Raw genomic sequence first — 24,030 nt, forward strand, 5'->3', positions numbered from 1 at the left:
AAATCCGTCCAGAATCAAAATCTTTTTTTTTTTTTAGTTAAGCGTTTCCTTCCAATTATTTATCCTACCAAACAGCTTTCTTCACAAAATATACAGTCCAAATAGCTAGTTTTTCAAATTTATTTTATCTCATGTTTCATGTCCAGCCGTTTTTAGCAATTCTGGTCAAGGTGATGGTTTTTATTTGTAAATGGGCAAAAATAAAAGACAATAATGGGGTTTTTGAAAATGAAATAAATCTAAAAGACACTGGCGCTCACAATAAAGGACGAGTAGTCACCGTATATTTAAAAATCTTTAGTATAATAGTATTTACTCAGTAAAATTAAGTAGCTTGCACAGAAAATTAAAATTAAACACTTGTATGAACTATGGGTACTTAAATAGTTATGCAAAACCTCGGTTCATTAAAAAAATCAGCATCATTTTTTTTTCAATTGTGTTGTGTGCTTTTAATAAAAATTCGGTGGCATTTTTTAACATTTAAATAATCACGAGGTCGACATATTATTATTGCATAAAACGAATGTCATGGCAATATATTTTATGTTGATATAATCTCTTCCTCGTACATTATATTTTATTGTACACTTGCCCATCACTAACAATCAATGCAATCTTGTACACCTGTATTGGTTCTCACAAATTCTAGTTGCAGTCTCGCAGAGGTGTGCTATAAAAAGGAGAGGTGTGTCGAGAAGGCTTGTCCGTTGTCCAAGCGCGGTTCTGACGTCATGATTGTATACACACAATTACAGTACACATCGGCCCAGATAATTCATAGACGCAATGTGTGCCGATCCTTACCAATGCATTACGATAATTGCATATCAATAATGCAACATATTACGATACACATAAATAATAAAGAGACTCTTTAGTCTTAGTATTGTTTGGAATAGTCGAGACATAATCTTTATGTGGGATAGAGAAAATCTCTGGACATTGTTTTATTTTACTACTTATTTAAAAAAAAAAATGTGTAATAATTGTGTATCAGCACACGGCAATGACATTATTAATGGACGACGCACTCAATACAGTAGCTAGCAAGTAAATTCGCGCATTCGTCACGTCACGCAATTTTCATTATGCGATATCACGCATCGGGAATTTATAGCAATATGACCTTTATTGTAATGGCCTTAGAGCAGTGTTTCTAATGTCAATGTTAATTTGAGCGAACCCGTTCGAACCGAACCATTCGGCAGACCCAACAGGAATTTATAGCAATATCACCTTTATTGTAATGGCGTTAGAACATATTATGCCATTCGGCAGAGCCGACAATAAAGTGAGTGTCATTTTCTTTTCCAGATGATTCGTCCATATTAATGTCATTGGCACACGGCCATCTTCAGTTTTATTAATTTCGTCGATTTGACGGAGATACTCATACATACATATAAATGGATGTCATAATTTTTTCACTTGATTGAAAGATGTGGTATTTGAAATAACAAACAATTCGATATTTAAATTAACAATTTAATTTTAGTTAAATTTTCCTAATTAACTTGCCAAACTTTTTTGTGTGCATTTATTATCGTAATATCATCCAATAACATTTATAACAGTTCTGAAAAGTTGTTGTTCAAATGAATGTCTTATACTCGTAATACATGCGCAGGATGATAAATTAATATATTACTCATAACAGTCATAACTCATAACATAACGTATGACATAGAACGTACGTAATGAAACGCGTTTAACTATATTGTGTCAACGCTCAAAATGGAAAATTTAAAAAAAAAATAAGTGTGCGTGATTTTTTGTTATATCGACTGCTTAATCTACAAACCAGCTAACTGGACTTTTGACCAAGAATGAGCTTGTGATGGGATTTTGTTATAAAGCATATTATTTTCTATTCTCACACAAAACTTCAAACTCCTAAACCTATAAGTAAATGCGTTATCATTCTTCAAACAAAACAGCCAACTGCATTTGCCAAATTCCAAATATTATAAATGGAACAACTCCGTTCTTCATACAAATTTTCTTTATATATAAAAGGGAAGCTAAAATAGTGTATTAATTCATAGTGCAGATTATTTGTAAACAAATTTTCATGTGTATTTTTGGAATTATTGTTAAATTCCACTCGATAGTTAAATTATTATGTTTGTTCTCCTTCCTGAATAATTTGCTCAAATGGAGTTGCAGATTAAGTAGTCGATATGGCATATCTAGCTCAGATGGTGAAATAAATATTATTTCCACGAGGCGGAGCGATAGTCTTGGGGATTTTATGAACAGGAACGGCGCTCCGGTTCATTTAGAGCCCTGTATTGTGTATAGAATGATTTAATGAAAATTCACCATAAATAAGCAATTTTATGTTGTTCATGTGGAAACTTAATAGCCGATTTAATGCTCAATTGGAAAAACACATCGAGTGGAATGCAGAATCGACACAGCACGCGTTGGAGTTTTATTACATTGAGAATAAGCAATGAACTGAAATCAGAAATAAAACTAGAATCGCTTATCAGTCCGATTGTCGCTATAAGTATATTTTAATTTAAAATTCAAACGTTACATAACAATCTTGTGTGCCAGCCAAAGTATCCGCATGTATAAAATATAACAGATTAGCATTTTACGCTGCTGTTTGTTATTTAATCGAAGATCAACTTTTTTGTCTCGAATAATCGAAATAATTTTGTAAAACACATTGTTCAAAATTAGTAAGTAGAAACAATTTTATTAGAATTAAAATCAGTATCGAAATAAAGGAGTTATCGAAATTAAACAATGGATTTGCGCGTAAGTGTATAGATCACAGAACAGATAATAAATATAATTCCGATGTGCAATATTCAATACGCTACATTTTGAATGTGTGAGTGTCCTACGAAAATGAAACACGCATTATGCAAGAGCAATAGTGTGTGTAAATACACCAATATTAAATGAGCGTCAATGCATATACCGAGAGCAGTTGTCAGTATTCGACGAATGACGTATTCTTGACACGTGTTTAAGTTTATCCCGGATTCTTCCTTACTCGAGATCGGTTACCTGCTACTCCTTACCCGTTAGGTATTTAAGTTCCCATTATTTCTGAGTTCCATGTTATAGATTGTATATAAAAATTAATAAATCTGTGACTTATGACTTTTTTCTTAAATAAGTACAAAATATCAATCAATGCATAATATTCGTAGGTATTTAAAAGAAAACTATGGTACTGTTCGGTTATACCGGAGGCAGCGGAAAACGCATTTTGAAAATAGCCGATAAACTGGATTATTTGTTAGGTTAACCTAACCAAACCTAACATTTTTTTAAATTTAGGTGAATTTTGTACTTGATATTCTCAAAACTGCTAGTAAATGGGCATCGGAGATATTTTATCGTAAAGATTTTTTATTGAGGTTCATGATCGAAAATGTTTGTTCACATATATAGGTTGATCCAAAAATAACGAACATTTTTCTTGCATACCTACTCTTTAAGTTGGTCGAATTTGTCTGAATTAAGGGCATTGTAAAATTTGGAGATTTCTTCACGACGATGCAATTCTCTTAAATCAGTGTCACACTGCAGATTAATAATCTCAAGTTGTAGCTCTGTCGGTACACTATCAATATCTATTGAAATCGATGTTCAACGTAGAAAATCGTGGTTACATAGTGTGAGACGAGACGCAAGGAATACGTACTGAGATAATACATTTACGAAACAACAAATTCTTCAAATTATGATCTATTATCAATATTTTTTTAAAAATTATAAAAAAGTTATTCGTAATCACAAGTACAATTATCGATGGCGGGCCGCGAAAAAATACCCGGCGGGCCACATGCGGCCCGCGGGCCGCAGTTTGCCCTCCCCTGATCTAAACAGATATAAATCACAGTGCCGACTCAAATTGACGTGCTATTTTTTTCAATCCTGTTCTAAAAAGATCCAGCGCATAAAAACGACTGACGATAGATCCTCGCAAAAAGTCTTTGAATAATATACTTTCATACGCCAATTTTAATTTCAAACAGTGCTAATAAGACCCATGACTAATAAAAATTGCAACGGAGAAAAAAAATCACAGACTTGACTATTAATACTTACATTCTAAATATTATACTGTATCTGTAAAGACTTGTTCACACAGGTTTAGTGCTAATCATTAGTAATCAGCATTCGCACTAATACCGTCATGTGTAAACTGGACGAATAAAATGTTAATAAGTATTCGTAATCGGCCTGTTACCGCGTGTCGGTACAAGTGCGAGTAACGAGTACTAATGATTAGTACCTACTAAGCCCATGTAAACAAGCCCTAATAATAAATTTATTATGCATGCACTAGTATATTGTAATAATCTTTCAAGCGGATAATAAAACAGATATTCGCTGTGTATTATTTAAAGATGATGTTGGCACTGTATTAATTTTATTTATAAACATTGAAATCGATTTGCATGTGTGCATAAATAATTAGATATTTGCTTGCGTTGTTGCCATTGACTAGTGAATTTTTCAAAACATTTCCTTATCTTCCTTAAAGTGACGTTAATACTTTATAGGAAAAGATCATAGAGATCAACGAGTTCACAAATGTTTATCAATAAAATGTGCATTTGATTAGGTATTTAATATTTTTCTAATTTGCCCTAAAAACGTACGTAATCTAGATAAAACAACTTTAGATATTATGTTTCTAAATATCAAACTGATATTACTATTACTATACAATAATAAACAAAAAAGTGCCCAATAATTTATAATGCGTGTGTTAGTCACGGACCAAAACAATTCATAATAAACGAATATAAATCATTTTAGTGGTTACTAGAACTCAATCATAACATTATAAATCGCCCTTATATTGTTAAATTTATTATATGGTGGTAAAATCATATTCCCACCTTGGAAAGCGTAGCGCCGTAGCACTTGTAGAGACGTAGCAATTGTAGTTGCATACGCGACGTAGCAGGATCTATCCCGATGCTCAATAAACTTGCATTATTAATAGAAAATAATTATAGTACTTGTGGGATATTTACTGATTCGACAAAATATATTAATAGATGTCTATTCTTTATTATTTATCGATTACCGGTCAACGTCAAACATAACTTCCAATACCCATCAAAACAAGAAACGTATTTTTTTATACTTATATTATAGACTCTTTTAAGCAAAAAGTGCTTTATTGGAGAATCACAGTATAGATCAATTTGAAAAAAATGATAATATAATGCTTACGGCGCTTACGCCATTACTAGCCTGTCAATAACAGTTGTAAATTCGTAATAAAAAACTTTTTCTAAATAACCTCATAAATAAATATTTTTTGCCATAACATTGATAACAACTTTTGGTTTAGCACCCTTGATATAGGTACCTACTTAATTTCTTTCAATTGTTTATAAATAATAGAGTTAAAGCTGTTGTAGGTACACAAAAACACTTCAACCAATGCATACCTACTATACGAATATAATATATTTCACATAACGTTTCGTAGTGTGATCATTATAATATACGCGTGGAATTTAATTATGTACTTACCTAAATAATATACAAATAATTATGCATAATATTCATAAACATAGTGATACATAATATTATTATTGTTTCATTAAAGTGTAAAACCGATCGTCGATTACAATCATCTGCTAACTTGCATTATCTATGAAATTAGGTTTTTAACGCCATTTGGCAGTTCTAGATGATTTACGCGCCAAAAATGTATTTGAACAATGCTGATGGAAATAAGCATCAAATTCAGTTGACAGTGCCGATCCTCACTCTCGAATATCTGCCAAAAATAGTACATTTCTCAGAAACAATGTTGATATAACTATTTCCAGACTGCTATGAAATTCAATATTAAATAAATAAATTATTATTCACGTTGACACGCGAGTTAAAAATTATTATTCCGGACATCAATATGTCAATACACCGCTTAAATTCAACTGATCCAAGTATAGTATTAGTATTACATTATATATAATAATTTATTCACAATATTATGCAGAAAGGTGCTCCAACGATTTTTTTAGTTTACCATATTATTCCACGTGTCTGGTAATGGTAACATAACATATTGGGTGCAGACCTAAATAATTGTATGGATTATATTATGTTGTCTTATAGTAGAGTATAAGTTTCTAAGAGCGGAATGCAGAAACATTTGTCATAACTAAAATTTCCTTAGCAGAAAACACTATGCAGAAACATTGTCCTTAGTTAAGGTCATTTCTATTGAAGATAATACCATATTTAAAAATTCTCTTTCCTATAGTTTAGGTAAATTATTTTATAATAGTTAAACGATGACAAAAATATGACAACTGCACTTTATAAATGCAATAACTATAAATACATATTGATATTTAATTATAATACTCTTATTTTTCCGTTATAAGTCATTATACGTGATTCCACAAGCACCGCAAGATATTTTTTTTAACATGGTAACACTAGCGTCAAGTGTCATTCTATCATCTGGTATCTTGTATTTCTGCGGGATGGCGTATAAAAGTAAAATAATATTCTGCAAGTACATGCCAAACGAATTAAAACTATCAATATCCATATTGAGATACATTGTTAAATTAATTTGAGTGTATGGACTGTTTTATAGACATGCGAATTTATTTTGACAGTAGCTGTCAGTGGTAAATGGTAATACAGAAAGGGGCGTGTTCATAACAAAAGTAGTCTATGGTTAAGGATTCCTTAACTCTATACTCAGGATTGTCTATAGTTAAGTCATGCTTTTCGGCGACTTATCCTCAGGATCGAAATCTTAGATTGTGCATACCGCTCTAAGATCTTTATTTTTATCATTATCGATAACCAAATGCAAGATACAATAGTAATGCTGAGATATATTAATACAAAAACCTTTCTTGTAGAATTTGCCATATTGATAAATATTAAATACTGTATAAAATTGATAACGTATAGCATAATAATAATAATATAGTAACTAATTACCTACCGACTTTCTCATAGACTTAGATTAGGCTGAATTTATCTGTAAATACAATGTACAGGATTAGCAATATACCTTATGATGATAAGAACATTATAGACTCAGATAATGAAACTCCAAATAATAAAATTTAAATAAAAAAATTTGTACCTATTCACTGGAAAAAATATTAATAATTTGAGTACTAATAACGTTTTTTCTTCTCATGCGGCATTGTCTCTTGCGTAGCATAGTTTTTTTTTATGTTATTTATTATTTTATTTTTAAATAGAGAACACTGTAAATGATCATTTTTATAAGTATCTTCCTATAACAAAACTCATTCACTATAGTTAAAAAAAAACAGAGATCATAATACATACTATGCTGCCTATCTTTTGCTTGTCCATACAAGTAGACGTAAATACTATACTTACCTGCTTATTAACATAAAATCGTCTGGTAATTATTATGAATATGTACGTATAACAAGCACCAATAACGAGATTTGAAAATCAAATACCGACCGACGAAATCTATTCCGATAGATAAAATAAAATCACTTTTGCAATTGGCAAGTGGTTGACCTTTCGTTGATTGCTTGGTTTATTTGCACTGCACGTTTCGCGTAGGACGTAGTTGGTACTTAATGGTGCAATCTTTCAAAAAACCATAAGGCCCTCGGGCAATATGCTGCTGTCCGGAAACTGGTGGAATAATATGTATTAGGAAGGAAGTTAGAAGTCAAAGTAATAATCGAAAAGATAGATTGCAAGTAATTAGACACAGTTCTTTATAATGAGTGCAATACTTGCAATAACCTGTCCGAAGTTTAGAATGATTATTAAGGTTAACATAATTGTATAGTTTGTATTTTTTTTTTAAATTTGTATATGAAAAAATAGTGGAAATAAATAACACTCATTACATACTTACTTATTACTACGATATTTATAAAACTTGTAATATTAAAAAACATTGTAAACAAATAATTAAATAAGCTACTGAGTATTTCAAATGACAAAAAAAAACTCTTTCTGTTGATTTTCATAGTATTAATACTACTTCAAGCTATTGTAAATACCTGATTCGGCCTTCGACAAGAGACATTATGGATAGAAGAAGGAGAAGTAATATAAGAGTTTAACTAGTCTTATTATTTTTGAAAAAAGAGAAAGACAAATATTTAAAAAAAAAAAGTATTTATTTACAAACAATGTTCTCTACGATTTTATTTGTCATGTGTCTGCAAACAATCCTGAACTTGTGACGTATAAAAGATTTTGAAATGTTTGATGTTATTTATGGTTGTTATTCATGTCTACTTATAATATTACTTCAAGAAGAGTTCACTGAGAGATCATATAAATTTCATTCTGTATATTAATGAGAAAAATGCTATAATATATGAAAAATAAATAGACGTAAATATAGTGTATCCGCTTCGATTATTGAAAGTGATGCTATCGATCTGAAATTGAAACAAAAATTGTTTTTTTTATAAATAAACACATCGCTGGCACTGACAATCTATTGACGCATATGTATAGATATTGATTTAGAAGTGGCATAACCACAGAACAGATTAATAAATATAATAGACTATACACTACATTTTAATGCAGGCTGTTGAATGTGTGAGTGTCATACGAAACGTCATACGATGTCATACGATGTATAACGATGCGTTATACATAAATTTTAAATGAGCGTCAGTTCTGAGAATGAAGGACAAGTTTAGAATGACGTATTATTGACACGTGTTTAAATGTATCCCATATTTTTCTACACCATCGGTTGCCTGTTACTCCATATCCGTCAGGTATTTCAGTTCCCATTATTTCTGTGTTCCCTGACCATAACATATTACCGCTGCGTAGAGAGAGAAAAAATCTTAGCAATTCTTACTTATTCTAAAAGAAACTGTAGATATTATATTATGATATTTTTAATAGTGATAAAAACATATCGTTACAGTATACCGAAAGTTGTTTAAAAACCTAAAAAAGGCTAAAAAATAACATCTGGGACCTCCAATTTGCATAAAAACTCTGAAATGGGGAAGACGTATTCTTATAATATATTTCTTGCATACAAAGATTACAGTTATGGACGTCAAACTAGAACTTGCTTCAGTAATTTTATAGAAAAACCACAGAAGGCTCAATCTGTAAGAAAAATCAACATAATGATTATGACTATAATAAAAAATGTTGTGCACGTTTGGAGATAAAAATAAACGCTGGCTCGGTCGTTCGTGCTCAAAGGCGAGATGAAAATAGCTGCCAATCGGCGAGGAAAGCTTTGCCGTGCCCGTCCAGGGAGTGATTCTCTGCAAAAAAATATTAATTTTCTTAGTTATGTTACTTACTAGCTCACTTGGCACCAAATGTAACAATTATTATACAACCGTATCGAAACGGAAAGTGGTCAAAACCAGATATTTACGTTAAGGCCTTGGACAGCATTCGGATGTCCGATATTCGATATCTTTACATTGCCAGATAATAAAATTAGTAGGTCTTTTTGATTATTTATAAAACGTTATGACATATTTTTAGATATTATTAAATACGAGGCGGCATTGGCAGGTTTGGAGGCCTTTTTGAAGAAATGTTTCGAGTGTTAAAATATCAATAGTGTTATATTGTCAGGATTTTTGTGCTACTTTGATATTTTTTTTATTACCTACTTGACTATTTAGGCTAAATTTATATTAAGACGAAGATATAGGTAGATTAAAATAATTATTTTAAAGATTTTGGTATATTCTTCCTCCTTTATGTGAAATTGCCACTGATAAATTAGGATTATAATATGTAGGACCTGTAGGGCATTGTAGGTAACGTTTATCTGAGCATTGTCAACTTATATTATGTTAAAAGAATCTTAAAAATGTGATTATTTAATAAAAATAAAACAATCAAAACTATCAACATATCGTGATTGAATATTTACACGTGCATGGATTTACTGCTGGCAGTACCTAAGTATTATCGCGGCCATAACAAGAAAATACATATGTAAACACTATTATTGCGGAAGCTGCAAGATTGCATGGATAAAAAAAAATCAGCAGCTTCTGAATTTTCACGCAATAATTGGATTTGTTGATGCGCATGCGCAGTAGAACGATAGTGCCGGAAATATTGCGAACTACACCGCGCAGAATTTTTTTGATGTTTATCATTTTTCACAACATGTCAAATATCACCATACAATGACAACATCGCGTCTCGCTTACGTATGAAGAATGAGATTGACGAGACAGTCAACACTTTTACGCGTAAACAGTTATCATCGCGATAGTTTTTATAATATAGGTACTATACACTATTGGCGCTAGTAAATTCATACACGTGTATAACAGGCGATATATAAGGAATTAAGTCAGTATTACTACTTGGTAACCTAAAGTAATGCGGCTTTTACATACATGTTAGTATCGAAATAAAGGCGAAATCTGAGTTAAATAATGATTAATGATAATAATTAGTTCCTAGTAAAATAACACCCAAGGATGGCTTGTGTGAACAAACATCTATTGAATAAGTAAGTAACAATAATGATTGTAATCAGAGCGTTGGAGCGGGCCCTTTTTGAGTTGCTCCGCTCCAGGTCCGCTCCAGATCCGCTCCGGGACCTAATACTTGCTCCGGCTCCGCTGCAGGGTCTGCTCCGCTCCGGGAAAAAAGTTTTAATCAAAGTATATCTATACAAATGTTAAAAAAATAAAAATATAAGTAGTTTTAAAGTAATCGTCATTTTTGTTGTTAATTCTATTTAACACAATTTTTTCGTCAGCAAATCGTCTCTCATTACTTCTGTCAAAAAGTGAGGCGGAGCAGTGGAGCACTACAAATTTTCGGTGCTCCAGCTCCGCTCCTGCTCCGGGTAAAGTAATGTTGCTGCAGTGCTCCGTGCTCCTACTCCGAGCTCCGCTCCAACGCTCTGATTGTAATGCTATGAAATATTATTGGTGTCATTAAAAACAATTAATATGCATTTCAAAACAGTGTATTGATATTGAAAATAACTGAAATTATATTAGATACCTATCCATTAATAATGTTATAAAAGTAAATGCTGTTTCAATTAATATGACAGTTCACGTAGGAAAAATGGTTGTTAATATGTAGGAATACGAAACGAATTACACGATGTTTATTTAGAGCTAACTGATTTTATGCAATAGAATTAAAGAAAAAATAGAAACCCGTGTCACAATACTCGTAATGTGATATAAGTACATGGCTATGTATGCGTATATTTCAATAAAATCAATATAGTATTTTCATCTCTCGTCTACGCAGCAGACTTTAACTTTTTAAATAAGTTTTCTCAAGATGGCGCCGGGACTTTAGACAGGTCGATAATAATTTTTCATTATCAAATGCGGACAATATTTATATTCGCCGGCTATTTCGAACGCATATTTTGGCATCTAATAATGTTGCGTATCTAAAAAATTGTCTATGACTGTGTTTTGTTTTTCGTTTTCTTTTATTACTTAATCTGCGTCACGAGACATTTTCCGATCTCAAAATAAAAACGATTTCTTCCTGCGGAAAAATCTTAACCTTTAAATTTCACACCACGTATACATAGTATACGCTTCAACGTGAATAAAACGTTAAATTCAATTTCCATTAATTTTATATGATTTTTCCATGATAGTTTCGTCAGAAAGAACCAAAATTTAAAAAAATCCTAACAACATAGCTATTGTTGTACCACGCAATGGCAAAAATATCGAAAGGGGCCCTCCAAACATATTAGCGCCTCAGGCCTCCACGTCTTTGAAATAGCCACTTAGAAAATGTATTTTTTTCTTGTTTTTTGGTATCATTATGAACTGTAAGTACATAATTATTATTATATGGTTCAATGGTAGGTATTGATTGAAGTTTATCCCCAAAAGCAACAATTATTGTCTGAAAAATAATCATAAGTAAAATAACGAACGCCCAGGGGGGTCGATTCCCGGGTCTGGCAAATTCACATATTGTTTTTCAATTTGTGTTTGGACACTGAGTACGGACCCAAAAGATTGAGCAAGTGGTTGGCATCCAATTAAAAAAAAAACTGTTCATATAACCTCTACTCTGTGGAGGCCCACCTTAGATCGATAATGGTAGGTATAATTGTTTTTTTTTAAGGTAAAGTGTGTTATTGATTTTATTTAAATTGATTACTTGATGTTTTATAGTGCTTAGACTAGATACTTTAAACCCTTCCCTGTAAAACATTCCGAATATATTCTGTTAAGCCATCGATAGTTATTGCCGAATTGTTTATGCCTGCTACATTATAAAAAAAATATATGTTATCACTTATCAGTTTTCCAAACACACATATTACATATATTGAAGATGCTCTAATTTGTGTTAAGTGTTACGTAATTAATTCTATGCTATTTGACTTATGACACGTTATTTTATTTCTGTCCAGTTAACTACTTAGGTAGCGATCTTTTAACGCCTAATGGACACACGTATTAATGTAAATCTGCTACAAGCAAACGTAGCACATTTCAACTGACGATATCACAAAGGTAAGTTGCATCAGATGCGTACACAATAAAATGGTTTGGAGGGGTCCATTTTTTTAAAATATCCATTTTTTATTGACTTTAAGGCTGTGGGGGAAGGTGCCATTGAATGCCACATTTCCACCGTTTACTACTAATATTATAGCTTCTCATCGCTTCCACCGCAGAATACTAAACTTCCAAATACATTCCCCATACCCAGACACGTTTCACCCAGAGTCTAGCGATAAACATCTGGCCTGAAGATATAAATAAGGGTGTGCACCTATGAGCTGTCGCAACAAAAGATGTCAAATGCGCATAATTGCGATCATAATTAATAAGATTGTTGGTGTCCGTTTGTGTCGTCCGAGCTGTCTGTTCTTTTAGACATACTGTATCGGAATATTAAAGCAAACACTGGATACCTCGGATAGTTGCACCAATTTATGAGTGTCACGCAAGGTCTGAACAAAAACGAAGAATTAAAAGTGCGAGTAAGAAAGCATTTCGCACGCTTAGGTATATCTCCGCAATATGCGTAGACTAATATATAATTTCTACGGCTGAATTAAATATTTTTTGTACACATCGCCGTTAAATATTAATTCGAATGACCGTCATTTAAAAATTGCAAGCACGTGTTGCTGTATTGTATTTATATATATGTAGTTATTTTTAGTTAATTTAGTATAAAATATGGTTAACTATGTTGTGTTTAAATTTGGTAACCGTACTGTGAAGCAACATGATGGTATAATAACGTTTCATGGTTAAGTTAATAAATATAAAATTGAGGTTCTACTGTGCGTTATAAGCAAGAAACATGGGTTAATTTTGCTGAACAATATCTACTCTCTTTATATTATTACGCTGGGTGCCACGTGTCTACCAGTAGCCACAGGTCTAGCATGTCGCAGAATGCCAAGATGAATGGGACCGATATCCAAATTTCAATCACGAGGTCCTGGCGAAGTACATATAATAAGAAGTAATATTTAATTTACCTAAATACTTATATATTATTATATATCTAACTATACTAGAAAATTTAAGGAAGAATTTATTTTCAAATTATCAATGAATAATAAATTACGAAAATTCAACCCATACCAGGGCATTTAACCTAGTATTTTTGATACGCCTACACTGTTTTCTTTCTCATTTTAGTAATAGCACTTGTAAATCTTCCCCTTCAAGTTGATTAATGAATCGACACGCGTATAGCAAAAATGTATATAGGTACTTATAATGTTCATCGAATTCATGATTGCTTTCCAATGTACATAGGTACTTACACAATTAATTTCATAAATTCGTATTTTTTTACATAATTACGTAATTATATCTTAAAATAACATAATATATAATAAAGTATGCCTTTGGTATACGTCAGGCATGTCCAACTCCAAGTAGGGTGATCTATTTATCTGAGGTCACTGAAGGGTTACAAATCAATCAATAACACGCCTTATCATCACTATCACATAGACATAATCAATTTCATATTAATCGTGAAAATTTTGGTATTTTTAGGCAGTTATTGCAGTCATAGTCAAACTATTAATTATCCTACTGTGAAAAGAGCCTACTGCGTGATGATAAGGGGAAATTACTTCTCGGCTTAATTCAACCGTTGTGATTCACAAATTCTCTTTATCTCACTCCTTCGACAGGGCGTGAGTGATACAATTCGATGAGGTCACATGGGCTTCCTCATGATTAATTTAAAACAACTTTCACGAAAGTTGGTTGAGGAAATAAAAATAGTTATGGTTAATGTTTCGACTTTAAAATATTAATGAAATCGTATTATACCTATAACAACTGAATGCATGCGGTTTTTATATTTACCCTACACCATTAATAAGGTACTATGGGTGTGATCTACCAAAATCGATGGCGCGATTGACGCGTTGGAATTATTTATACAATTTTATGATCGTATGATGTAATCGAACAGTCCAAGGAATTGTATGAGATTGCTAATTATTTTTTTCTTTTGATTTCAGTAAATAAACATGGCCGACTGCCAGGATCAAATCGTCGAGGCGCAGTTCCTTGCCCCTCCCCTCGTCATCCAAAATAAAGAACGAACAGCCTTGGTGAGTTATTTATTATAACTAATTATTGATTAAAGAAATACCTACTACCTACACACAGCTTTTTCATAGATTGCTTATTTTTATAAGTATTATATAATTTCCTGGCTGAAAATAACATATGATTCACTTAGAACGAAATGTCTCCAATTAACATTTATATACAATCGATTGACATTTAAAAAAGATTACATTTGTAAGAGTACCTACACTTAATTAGAAGATATTGGTTAGATTTTTATAAAATTTCTTTATTGAATTATGGTTTTTTTATTTTATAAATATATTATTATTATTATTCAAATTTAAATGCTCCCTATGTCTTTCACGTCAGCTTCACTTACGTCCTGCCATAAGGAAAGTCGTTCTGTATTATTTATAATATGTATTTTAGTTACATAATCGCATTAATAAACGTCTCGAATTATACAGAAACTACTACCTATTAATTGTTTAATCTTTAATACAATACCATCACATATTTAGTTCATATTAAAAGGCCGCATTAAAAACGAGGGGATATCCTGTGAAACCTAATCATCATTGCTTAATATTAAACATTTCACGTTAAAACTATTTATCTCAATACGTATTATTTGAAAAGAGGTTAATCTTGTATATGTAATTCGAATATATTTAATCTAGAATACTTTTGTATTTCTCATTTATTTGTACCTGTATTTGAGTAAAAACATATTCTGAAATTTGAACCAGATAATAAATCAGTAACAATACATATTAGTCCTTTGGCATTTGGTTATGATGATAACGGTGACAAAGTATGTCTGTTTCATGATGGATTTATTGTGATCAATTTTATGAGACAAATCTATTATTATCCATCGTAATATAGTATTAAATTTCACGTTATCCTATCGATGTATTCGATAGTTTTTCTCTTGTTTCGTGAAACAGCAAATAACAATAATAACAGTCATTTATTATGAATAGAACACTTATTTCATTTTTAAATCAAAATGAATTACTTGCTATGTATTATTATGAATCTTTACTTGGATTAGATAAAGATAAAATGAAAGATATACCATATTATTATTATTTATGAACATAGACTACATTTGAGAATAAGAAGATATGTAATTTATAAAAACCTCAGAAACATGCCAGTTAGAAAAAATCACAAGAAAAATTGTACCAAGTGGGATTTTAACTCACATCTTTCATTGTTCGACTGAGTTATGCAGAGAACACAAAATCTGTTCTATGGAGTTATCCTTTGTTGGGTCTAGGACGATTTGGCACCGGACAACTGGACGCCACGGAATTCGAAAATAAATAGACGTTAGGTACTTATAGGTACTTAAAAAAATATGTAATATTATTATTTAATTGATTAAGTATATTATTATGATTTAATAGTTGGTGAGAATGTAAATATGCAGACGTAAATAATGATTTAATCGTGCATATGTTTAAGTTCCAACGAAAAAAGAGTTTCTTATTTCATATAACGCCTTAGGCATGGTAATTCTCAATCCGCAATAAAGAATACATTATGTTAAGAGTAAAATGAATTAAAACTACTAAATAGTAGATAGAAACTGATTAAAATACCTCGTCTACGTTCTGTATACGTGTCTACGACAGTGCGGCGTCCAATTGTCCGGAGTCCAGGCGTCCCATTCCCTCCTTTAATAAACTCTCGATCCAATCAGTGTAGTTGTAGAAATTTGAGCATTTTTTATGTATAAAATTGTATTCCCATTGATTTTCTAATCACCTACTATGGAGTTCACTTTTGATTTAAGGGGACAGTTTTGTATCTAAAGCTCATATGCCCACAACAATAATATATTACTAATATATACCATGTTTATATACCATCTATTTGGTTAAATATGTATAATTACTACCAATTTAAGATCTCCTTATATTTACTACTGCTTTAAAATCACATTTTATTTAGATACCTACCGCGTGTTTCATCTACGTTGTTGTCATTATCAATTAGGTATCTGACAATGTCTGCTATGAAGAATGTAAGTACATTGTAGATGAAACATGGCATGTCATATAAATTAAAAATAACTTCAAACGTGCACTGGTAATAAATGAATATTCTTCAAATATAAGTATAATTTATCATCATACCCATTTTCTACATATCGATAATTATAATTATGTTTCACATTAAAATATACTTACGTAGGTACAAATATTTAATCATAACATGCGATCGTATAGAAAACTATGTAAAAACTACATGACTTATTAATATAGTAAAACTATTATAGTAAAATAGTAGATATTTATAGTAAAACAGTGATGTTTACAAAATATATTGATAATATTTCTCAGGGAAAGGTCACTTTTGCGTAACAAGGTATTATTGAAAAAACCTATAGATAAATGGATATTATATGCTATAATATTATTAATTAGTAGGTACACAAATTAACTATCTAACTGTACAATCAATCACCTTGTAATATTCAATATTATCGAAAACTGATGCAGATTTAGGTTTTTCTAACACGGTACTTACCTACCTACTAAGTAAAATGAAGTGACTGTAAGTAATTTTAGAATATTTGGGAGTAATAATTGGAGTAATGGAGTAACACATAGAGTAATAATAATAATTGGTCTTAGGAATGTTTTTTATTACTAAAAAAACTCTTGGTCGAATTGGTATGTAATATTGGATCTTCAGTTTTATTCATTCGAAAAAAATGGGGAAAAAATGATTCAGATGGCAATGAGTCCCTAACAATAAAATTTTTTAAATCCACAATACCTATATTTATTTGTTTTAAATCACCCAATAACAATTATTTATAAAATATTACCTATTTGAAGTTACTTAAATAGGTATAAACGTACTGATATTATAAGCAATTTCTTGAGACCTCGCTCATCTACTGAAGTCTAGGATTGTCGTACACTCACATGTATCCGAAAACATACGAGTGTCAGGACAAAATCTTTCTCATGAGATTGGCATAGTGAAATAGTATTTCAATGCATATTGCAGTAGATATTATGTAAAAATATACAGATTTAATATATTTATCATTACCCACTTGAACTACGAAATGATTGAATCGGTTTCCATGGATATTAAGACAGAGTATCTAAATTAAGAAATACTTTTTGCCCTGGAGTCGCATGGCAATAAAATAAAATGACAACTTTTACAAAGGCATCCACTATCTTCACGTGATTTTACGAAAGGAAACGCCTGAAGACCATGCCATTGATACATGAATTACCAGTTATGTCCACTCGCTTGACCTGAGATTTGTGGAAGTTTATCGCAAAATGTGGCAAGAGAATGTATATTTCCATTTAATAATCGTTTCCAGACATAATATATTATATATTTTGGAGATTACATTTTAGAAAATTTATAATAATTACAAACATTTTAAAAGATAAGTACGATAATAATGAATAATTGATGTGTTAAATGACAGCGTTATCAAAATGTTCGAAATAATACAGACGAGTTTTTATCGTTTTTTATCCTGACATAAATGTGTAACTACACCCATTTTTTTTTTCAAATTTATACACTCTATTAATACATCGTGGATAATCTTAATACATTTATAATATAGGTACTAATATTAATTTTACAATATAGATTTTATATTAATATAAAACAGATTACATACACCACATACCGACTTCGGATGGTCTTGATTACACGAATAGTGTAGGTACATTTCCATTAACGTTCTTCTTCATTAATAATTATTCGAAAAATTCAAAATTCGAAATTCACGTTGGTATTACTTCATTACACGTATTTAGCAGTATTAATTGTTCAGCATTTTAGTGAAAATATGCAGGCACGCCACGCCGTTGACGTTATTAATAGCACGGAGTATCTAAATTAAAATATCCTTTCAGAGCAGTCGTTGCTGAAGATGTTATTATCATTCATTTACGACTCGGTCGGAATAAGCAAATAATGGCGATTCACGATTGCTGTTGCACATTAAGATGCAAAAATAGACACACTTCTTGTTTTTGAAGCAATGTGCGATTTACAATCAAATAGTTGCTGAGGTTGTCCTGCTATCGATTTGAAAATATTTTTACATGGGTACCTATACTCTAGCCTGAGGCCCCGGGCTCACGGGGTCCCGTCCCTCTAAGGTGTACGCGCGTGCGCGCGCACACCTGGCAAAATGTGTCCGCACACATATTTTCATCCCCCGCACAGTCCTCTAAATAAAAATATTGTGAAAGAAAGTTTCCTTACCACTTGTAACTTAAAAATATAAGTTTGAATGAAAAATTGTATGTGTGCATTTGTGGGGGGGGGGTTAAATTTACCGCACCGGGTGACATCAACCCTAGACGCAACTGCTCAGATGCGTTTATGATCCGCACACACAATAGAAAAATTAGAGGGAACGTTGGTCCCGACATGGAGGATTGACCAGATACGTAAGATAAAGGCACATCAGAAATTTGCTCTAATTGTAAAAAAAGTTGCCTGCGGCGTTATTTTACTTTAGACATATTAACATTTTGAAATATGTGATTGTGTAATGCATTTTTTGATTACTCTTTGTCGATACACTGAATACCCTTAATTTTACATCGAACACCATTCGGAAAACGCTACTTACTATAGATAGCGTCACACTGCCTTTAATACTTTGGACGCTGAAGACGCACATGCGCGTAATGACCAGACGGCCGATCGATGTAATTAACGTGCATTTTAAAGGTGCTAATTAAAAAATCATTATCTACTCAGCAGCGAATGCGTTAACCTTAGTTATAAGTAGGAGAGCCACCAAAGATCCTAGCCTGGGGGCTCGCTTCAGGATGCGGGGGCCATGTACTTGATGCAATTTATTAAAATCTAATAATAATTCATAACAATATTAATTTTGTAGTATTTGTTTAAATTAATGAAAACTGGACCGAAATTATCATTCATTCACTGGCCGTAACATAAATGCATTGACCGGAAAAGTCAAAAACTTCTCTCGGACGTCATATTATTATTTTATTCGAATTTTAATTAAAATATTAGACCTATAAAAGGGTCTTCCTATTGAGTTACAGAAATAATAATAATGTTTAGGCGGCCAGTGCTTGATTTTAAAAGAAGATACATGCTATTATTATGTTTGTGTTCTGATATGGTTGGGTTTTTCTAAATTAACCATCTTTGAATTGTACCATGATAATGTTATAATTGCTTAATTTCATGTTGCCAACACTAAAGATAATATTTCCTGTTAATTATGTTTATTTTATAATTAACCACGCGAGCCAAGTTAATTTATATACTCTCTTATCGTCGTTGTTCTGGCAGAACACACTAACTGGAGAATACTAGTTTTGAATAATTTGACTTTGAAGTTGTTAAAATGTTTGAAATGGTCTATCATGTAAGTTTATTAAGTAATCGTAAAAAGGATGACTTTAAAATAAAGACTGTTTATTTATTAAGAAGGTTTCCAGACGGTAAAGTTTGAAATAAGGAACATTTTGGTATAACTAACTCAATATGTCATTTTTTCGAATTAGTGTCTTCTGCCAGAACAGTGACGTTATATTGTTCTAGATCTAGCAGACTAAACATTACTATATTAATATATCACATATTATTTAGTCATATCATTTCACAAAGTTTACTAAAGAAAACTAATTAATATTTCATTGAATAACTTGCACTATATTATAATATTCATTCAAATGTACCTATAGCTTAATCAATCACTTAATAAAATTAAATTTTGTATTCAAAACATTTGGATCAGTGGCGAATTTAGGGACTTGGAGGCCTGTGGTCTAAACCTGTGTCTTGTCCTAAAGTCCTGTGGAAAACCATAAATTTTCAACTACCAACATAATCAGTAAGAATATCAATATAACTATTTTATAGAATCACATCCTGCAACTAAACATAATTGTTACCAGTGATGAGTAATAACACATAATAATTAATAATATTACTGGTTTTTTTCTCTACAAGTACATATTTTTTGAGTGGTTATGTTATGGGTCCCATTGCTGTTAGTTGCAGGGATTTTTTCAAAAGAAAAACGCATCTTATAAAAAATTGTATGACTGGTTTGAAGTGTTTTGAGGCCCCATTTAAAATTTTCTGGCGAATCGATTGCGTCATCTGCATCAAATAAAATCGCAGCTGATTTGAAATATTACGTCGGAAAAACTTTGTATCTAATAATATAGTTGTTATATTGGAATTGATAAATATTCACATCTAAATCTATCTACCCCTGGCAGAAGTTCAAAAATGGTGAAAATAATTTGGCAGACTTTAGACGCAGGTACCTACTATTGAGTAGGTACTGTAGTATGTAAACATTGTAAACTAAAGATTATTCAGTATGTTTTAATTAACCCTTATATTAAAAATCATACCGTCATTATAAGATAGAAATAAAATTGGAATGTTATCCATACAAGAAATACAAATTTATTTATACAGGTACCGAAAGTATACGTAGAAATTAATATAGCATACGTCATACACACATAAAACAAAATATGTAATTAAATTGTCAAATAAGTGGGAACTCACTCGTTTTAATTAAAAATTTGTAGTCATTCAATATAATAAACTAATGAATTACATGGACATTATAATAAGACCAGTTCATTAATGTGACTTGGTTTAAATTCAGATTAACAGCTGATAAATGTATAATGAGAAACAATGTCATCCCGTTCCATTGGCCTCAAAAATGTGCCAGAAAAATCTTAAAAATTAAAAATATCGGAGAACTGAAGGAAACGTCCACATCAGACGAAATAGTTACCTACACGTAATTTATACGAATGTAAATTGAACGAAACCACTAGACCGATTCACAAATGGCAGAAAAGCTTTCAAGCCAACTGAAATTTTCATAGTAGAGGTGGTTAGCGAAACTGTCATTTATAATTGATTTAACGGTTAATCTGAGACTTTTATTAAAATGGATACACGCCATGACGTGTAAAATGTGCTCCATGGGTAGGTCGTACATTACGCGACAATTAAACTCGAAAAATGTTAGACGTTAAAACATATTTTAATACATGCTCGTTTAAAATTGTGCCATTTATATTAATGTTTATTAATAAAAATGACTATCAGAAAACCCCAATGGTTTGAATGTAATAAAATTTAGCATTGATTTCTATAATACGTACCAAAGCAGTTGACAACAACATTGAGAGAAATCGCATATCGACATAATAATATGATAATTCAATGTGTATCTCTTTCTTACACGTGACCATAAGGCAAAGACACGTAATAAAATTAGGGAAAGTGATTTGTCAGCATGCTCTTCATATTAGTTGTCAATATTTTATCATACTTAAATTGATGAAAGATTTCCTAAATTTAAAAATAAATATATTATGTATGTTCTATTTTAAACATTTTTAGATCCCTCTCCTACAGGAAGGATTTGGATATATTAGATATTACATGCTATGTATTTCTGGGATTCATTTGATTAAAGCGGACGACATGTTGAGACCGAGCCAGTCTCGTAAATTGTCAAGGGACTTGTCGTTTGTCTTTGCGTTCGTCATAATACTTATATTATTTTGCCTAGTTAAGAAGCTAGTCAAAATATAATTTAACAGTATTATAATATATTTATAGACCAAGAATCGTTGTTCCGAAATCAGATTAGAAGTGTATGGGTTTATAAAATATAATTTAGTATTAACACAATATATTTTAATTCAAAACTCTGAAAAAGACATGTCTAAATTTTTGTCGGCAGTAAGTTGTCATTCACAACTAATTTTATTGTTTGCATTTCAAAATATAAGTTGAAATGAGAGGAATGTTGGGAGACTCTTGATGGTTGAATGCCGTGGATCAAGGTGCGCGAGCGATTGTAGGGTAGATCCAGTGACCTCCTTAGGCAAAGGGCTGCCCTTAAACAGACTTGGAAAGCCGTCCCCTATAATTTTTACCTTCAAATTGTCTGCATTTTTTTATGTACTTACCTATATACTTACATATATTACTATTTATTTTCGACTATGTACATTAAACAAACAATTACGCCAAAAATCTTTAAATTGACGTACATACCTGATTTACTGATAATATTAGAGCATTTCCACTAAAACTACTTTACTTGCCGGCTTATAATGTCGTGGGTCCCAGGTTCGAATCCTGGGTCAGGCAAATACACAATTATATTGTTTTTCAAGTTGTGTTTTGAGAAAAAGTATAGACCTAATAGGTTGAGTAAGTGGCTAACATTCATTTCTCGTAAAAACAAAAATCTATTAATACAAACCTCCACCCTGTGGAGAGCTATATGACCCCATTAAGATCGGACATGGTTGATAGAAAAGAAAAAAAGTTCTGTGGCGCTGAGTGGTTTGGAGGCACTCTTGTGAAAGTTTTATCTGTGTAGTAAACCGCCATATAAATAATGTGTATTATAATACAATAGTGGTTATGTTGTCAGGATTTTTATGCTTAGACTATTTTTAAATTAAGGTGTACTTTATAATTAAATGACAGATTCGTTTGCTCCATGGAAAACCACCACTGCTCTCAAAAGTTCTAATATTTGTATTCGCACGACACGGGATGTCACTGGATAGATCGGACTGGTGTTGACGACATGAGAAGGGATATTGCACCACGAGTAGGGAATCCAATCCCGGGATCCCGAGCTATTTTTGATACCTATGAATCCCGGGATTGATAAACATAATCCCGGGATTTCGGGATTGATTTTTTTATCAATTTTTATGGAAAATATAACAGAAAAAATACTTTTAATACAAAATAACTACATTAGAAATAAACTGAGTTTGAATGAAGTTTGATGTGTAGGTTGCCGATTCATTTTATTTTTTCACATAGATTATTAAAAATGAGAAAGATTGGTAAAAAAACAATGCTTCGCACTTTTAACAAAGTAATTCCACCATGATATCATACGTTTTACGGCAGTTTCATATTTGGCTGACTAATTAGATTTATGAAGCGGAAAGGCCATAAGTACGCCATGATTATTTGCTTTACTATTTTAAATCTCGCTGATCTATTCATTATGTCTTTACTATCAGAAATAGCAATATCATATTAAATTCACATTATTATTTATATTACAATATTATTTACTCCATTAAACTTGTGTATTTCCAAGATTTAACGTATACAATATTAACAATAAATGTCTTAAATAGTATAAATTATACTAGATTTATTTTTGACCGATTTTATCAATGTTATTTGTAAATATAAAAATTTTATATTACGAGTAACAATGGAAAAAAATCCCAATCCCGGGACCAGTCCCGGGATCCCGGGATTGTCAAATTGTAATCCCGAAATCCCGGGATCAGAATTTTGGCTCGGGATTGGATTCCCTAACCACGAGTGATGATAATAAAGCAATCATCTTTAGGTACCAAAAATAAAGAACTCTAACCTATTATAATTGTTTAGTAAACATATTAAGACTGGATTCTCATTT

The 24,030-nt window shown here is 31.5% G+C and overlaps 1 protein-coding gene across 1 annotated transcript in view; it reads left to right on the forward strand.

Moving 5' to 3' along the window:
* Positions 1-24,030, forward strand: part of LOC147067386 (hexokinase-2-like) — a 45,162-nt gene that overhangs the window by 6,868 nt on the left and 14,264 nt on the right. Inside the window, exon 2 of the mRNA XM_085953695.1 lies at positions 14,480-14,572. Coding sequence (XP_085809821.1) covers positions 14,489-14,572 — 84 coding nt within the window. The 5' untranslated portion in view covers positions 14,480-14,488. The remainder of the gene's footprint in view (positions 1-14,479; positions 14,573-24,030) is intronic.

The sequence above is a fragment of the Rhyacophila brunnea genome, unplaced genomic scaffold, assembly GCF_057557595.1.
Source record: "Rhyacophila brunnea isolate RB1 unplaced genomic scaffold, BYU_Rbru_1.0 scaffold_4, whole genome shotgun sequence".
Classification (NCBI taxonomy): domain Eukaryota; kingdom Metazoa; phylum Arthropoda; class Insecta; order Trichoptera; family Rhyacophilidae; genus Rhyacophila; species Rhyacophila brunnea.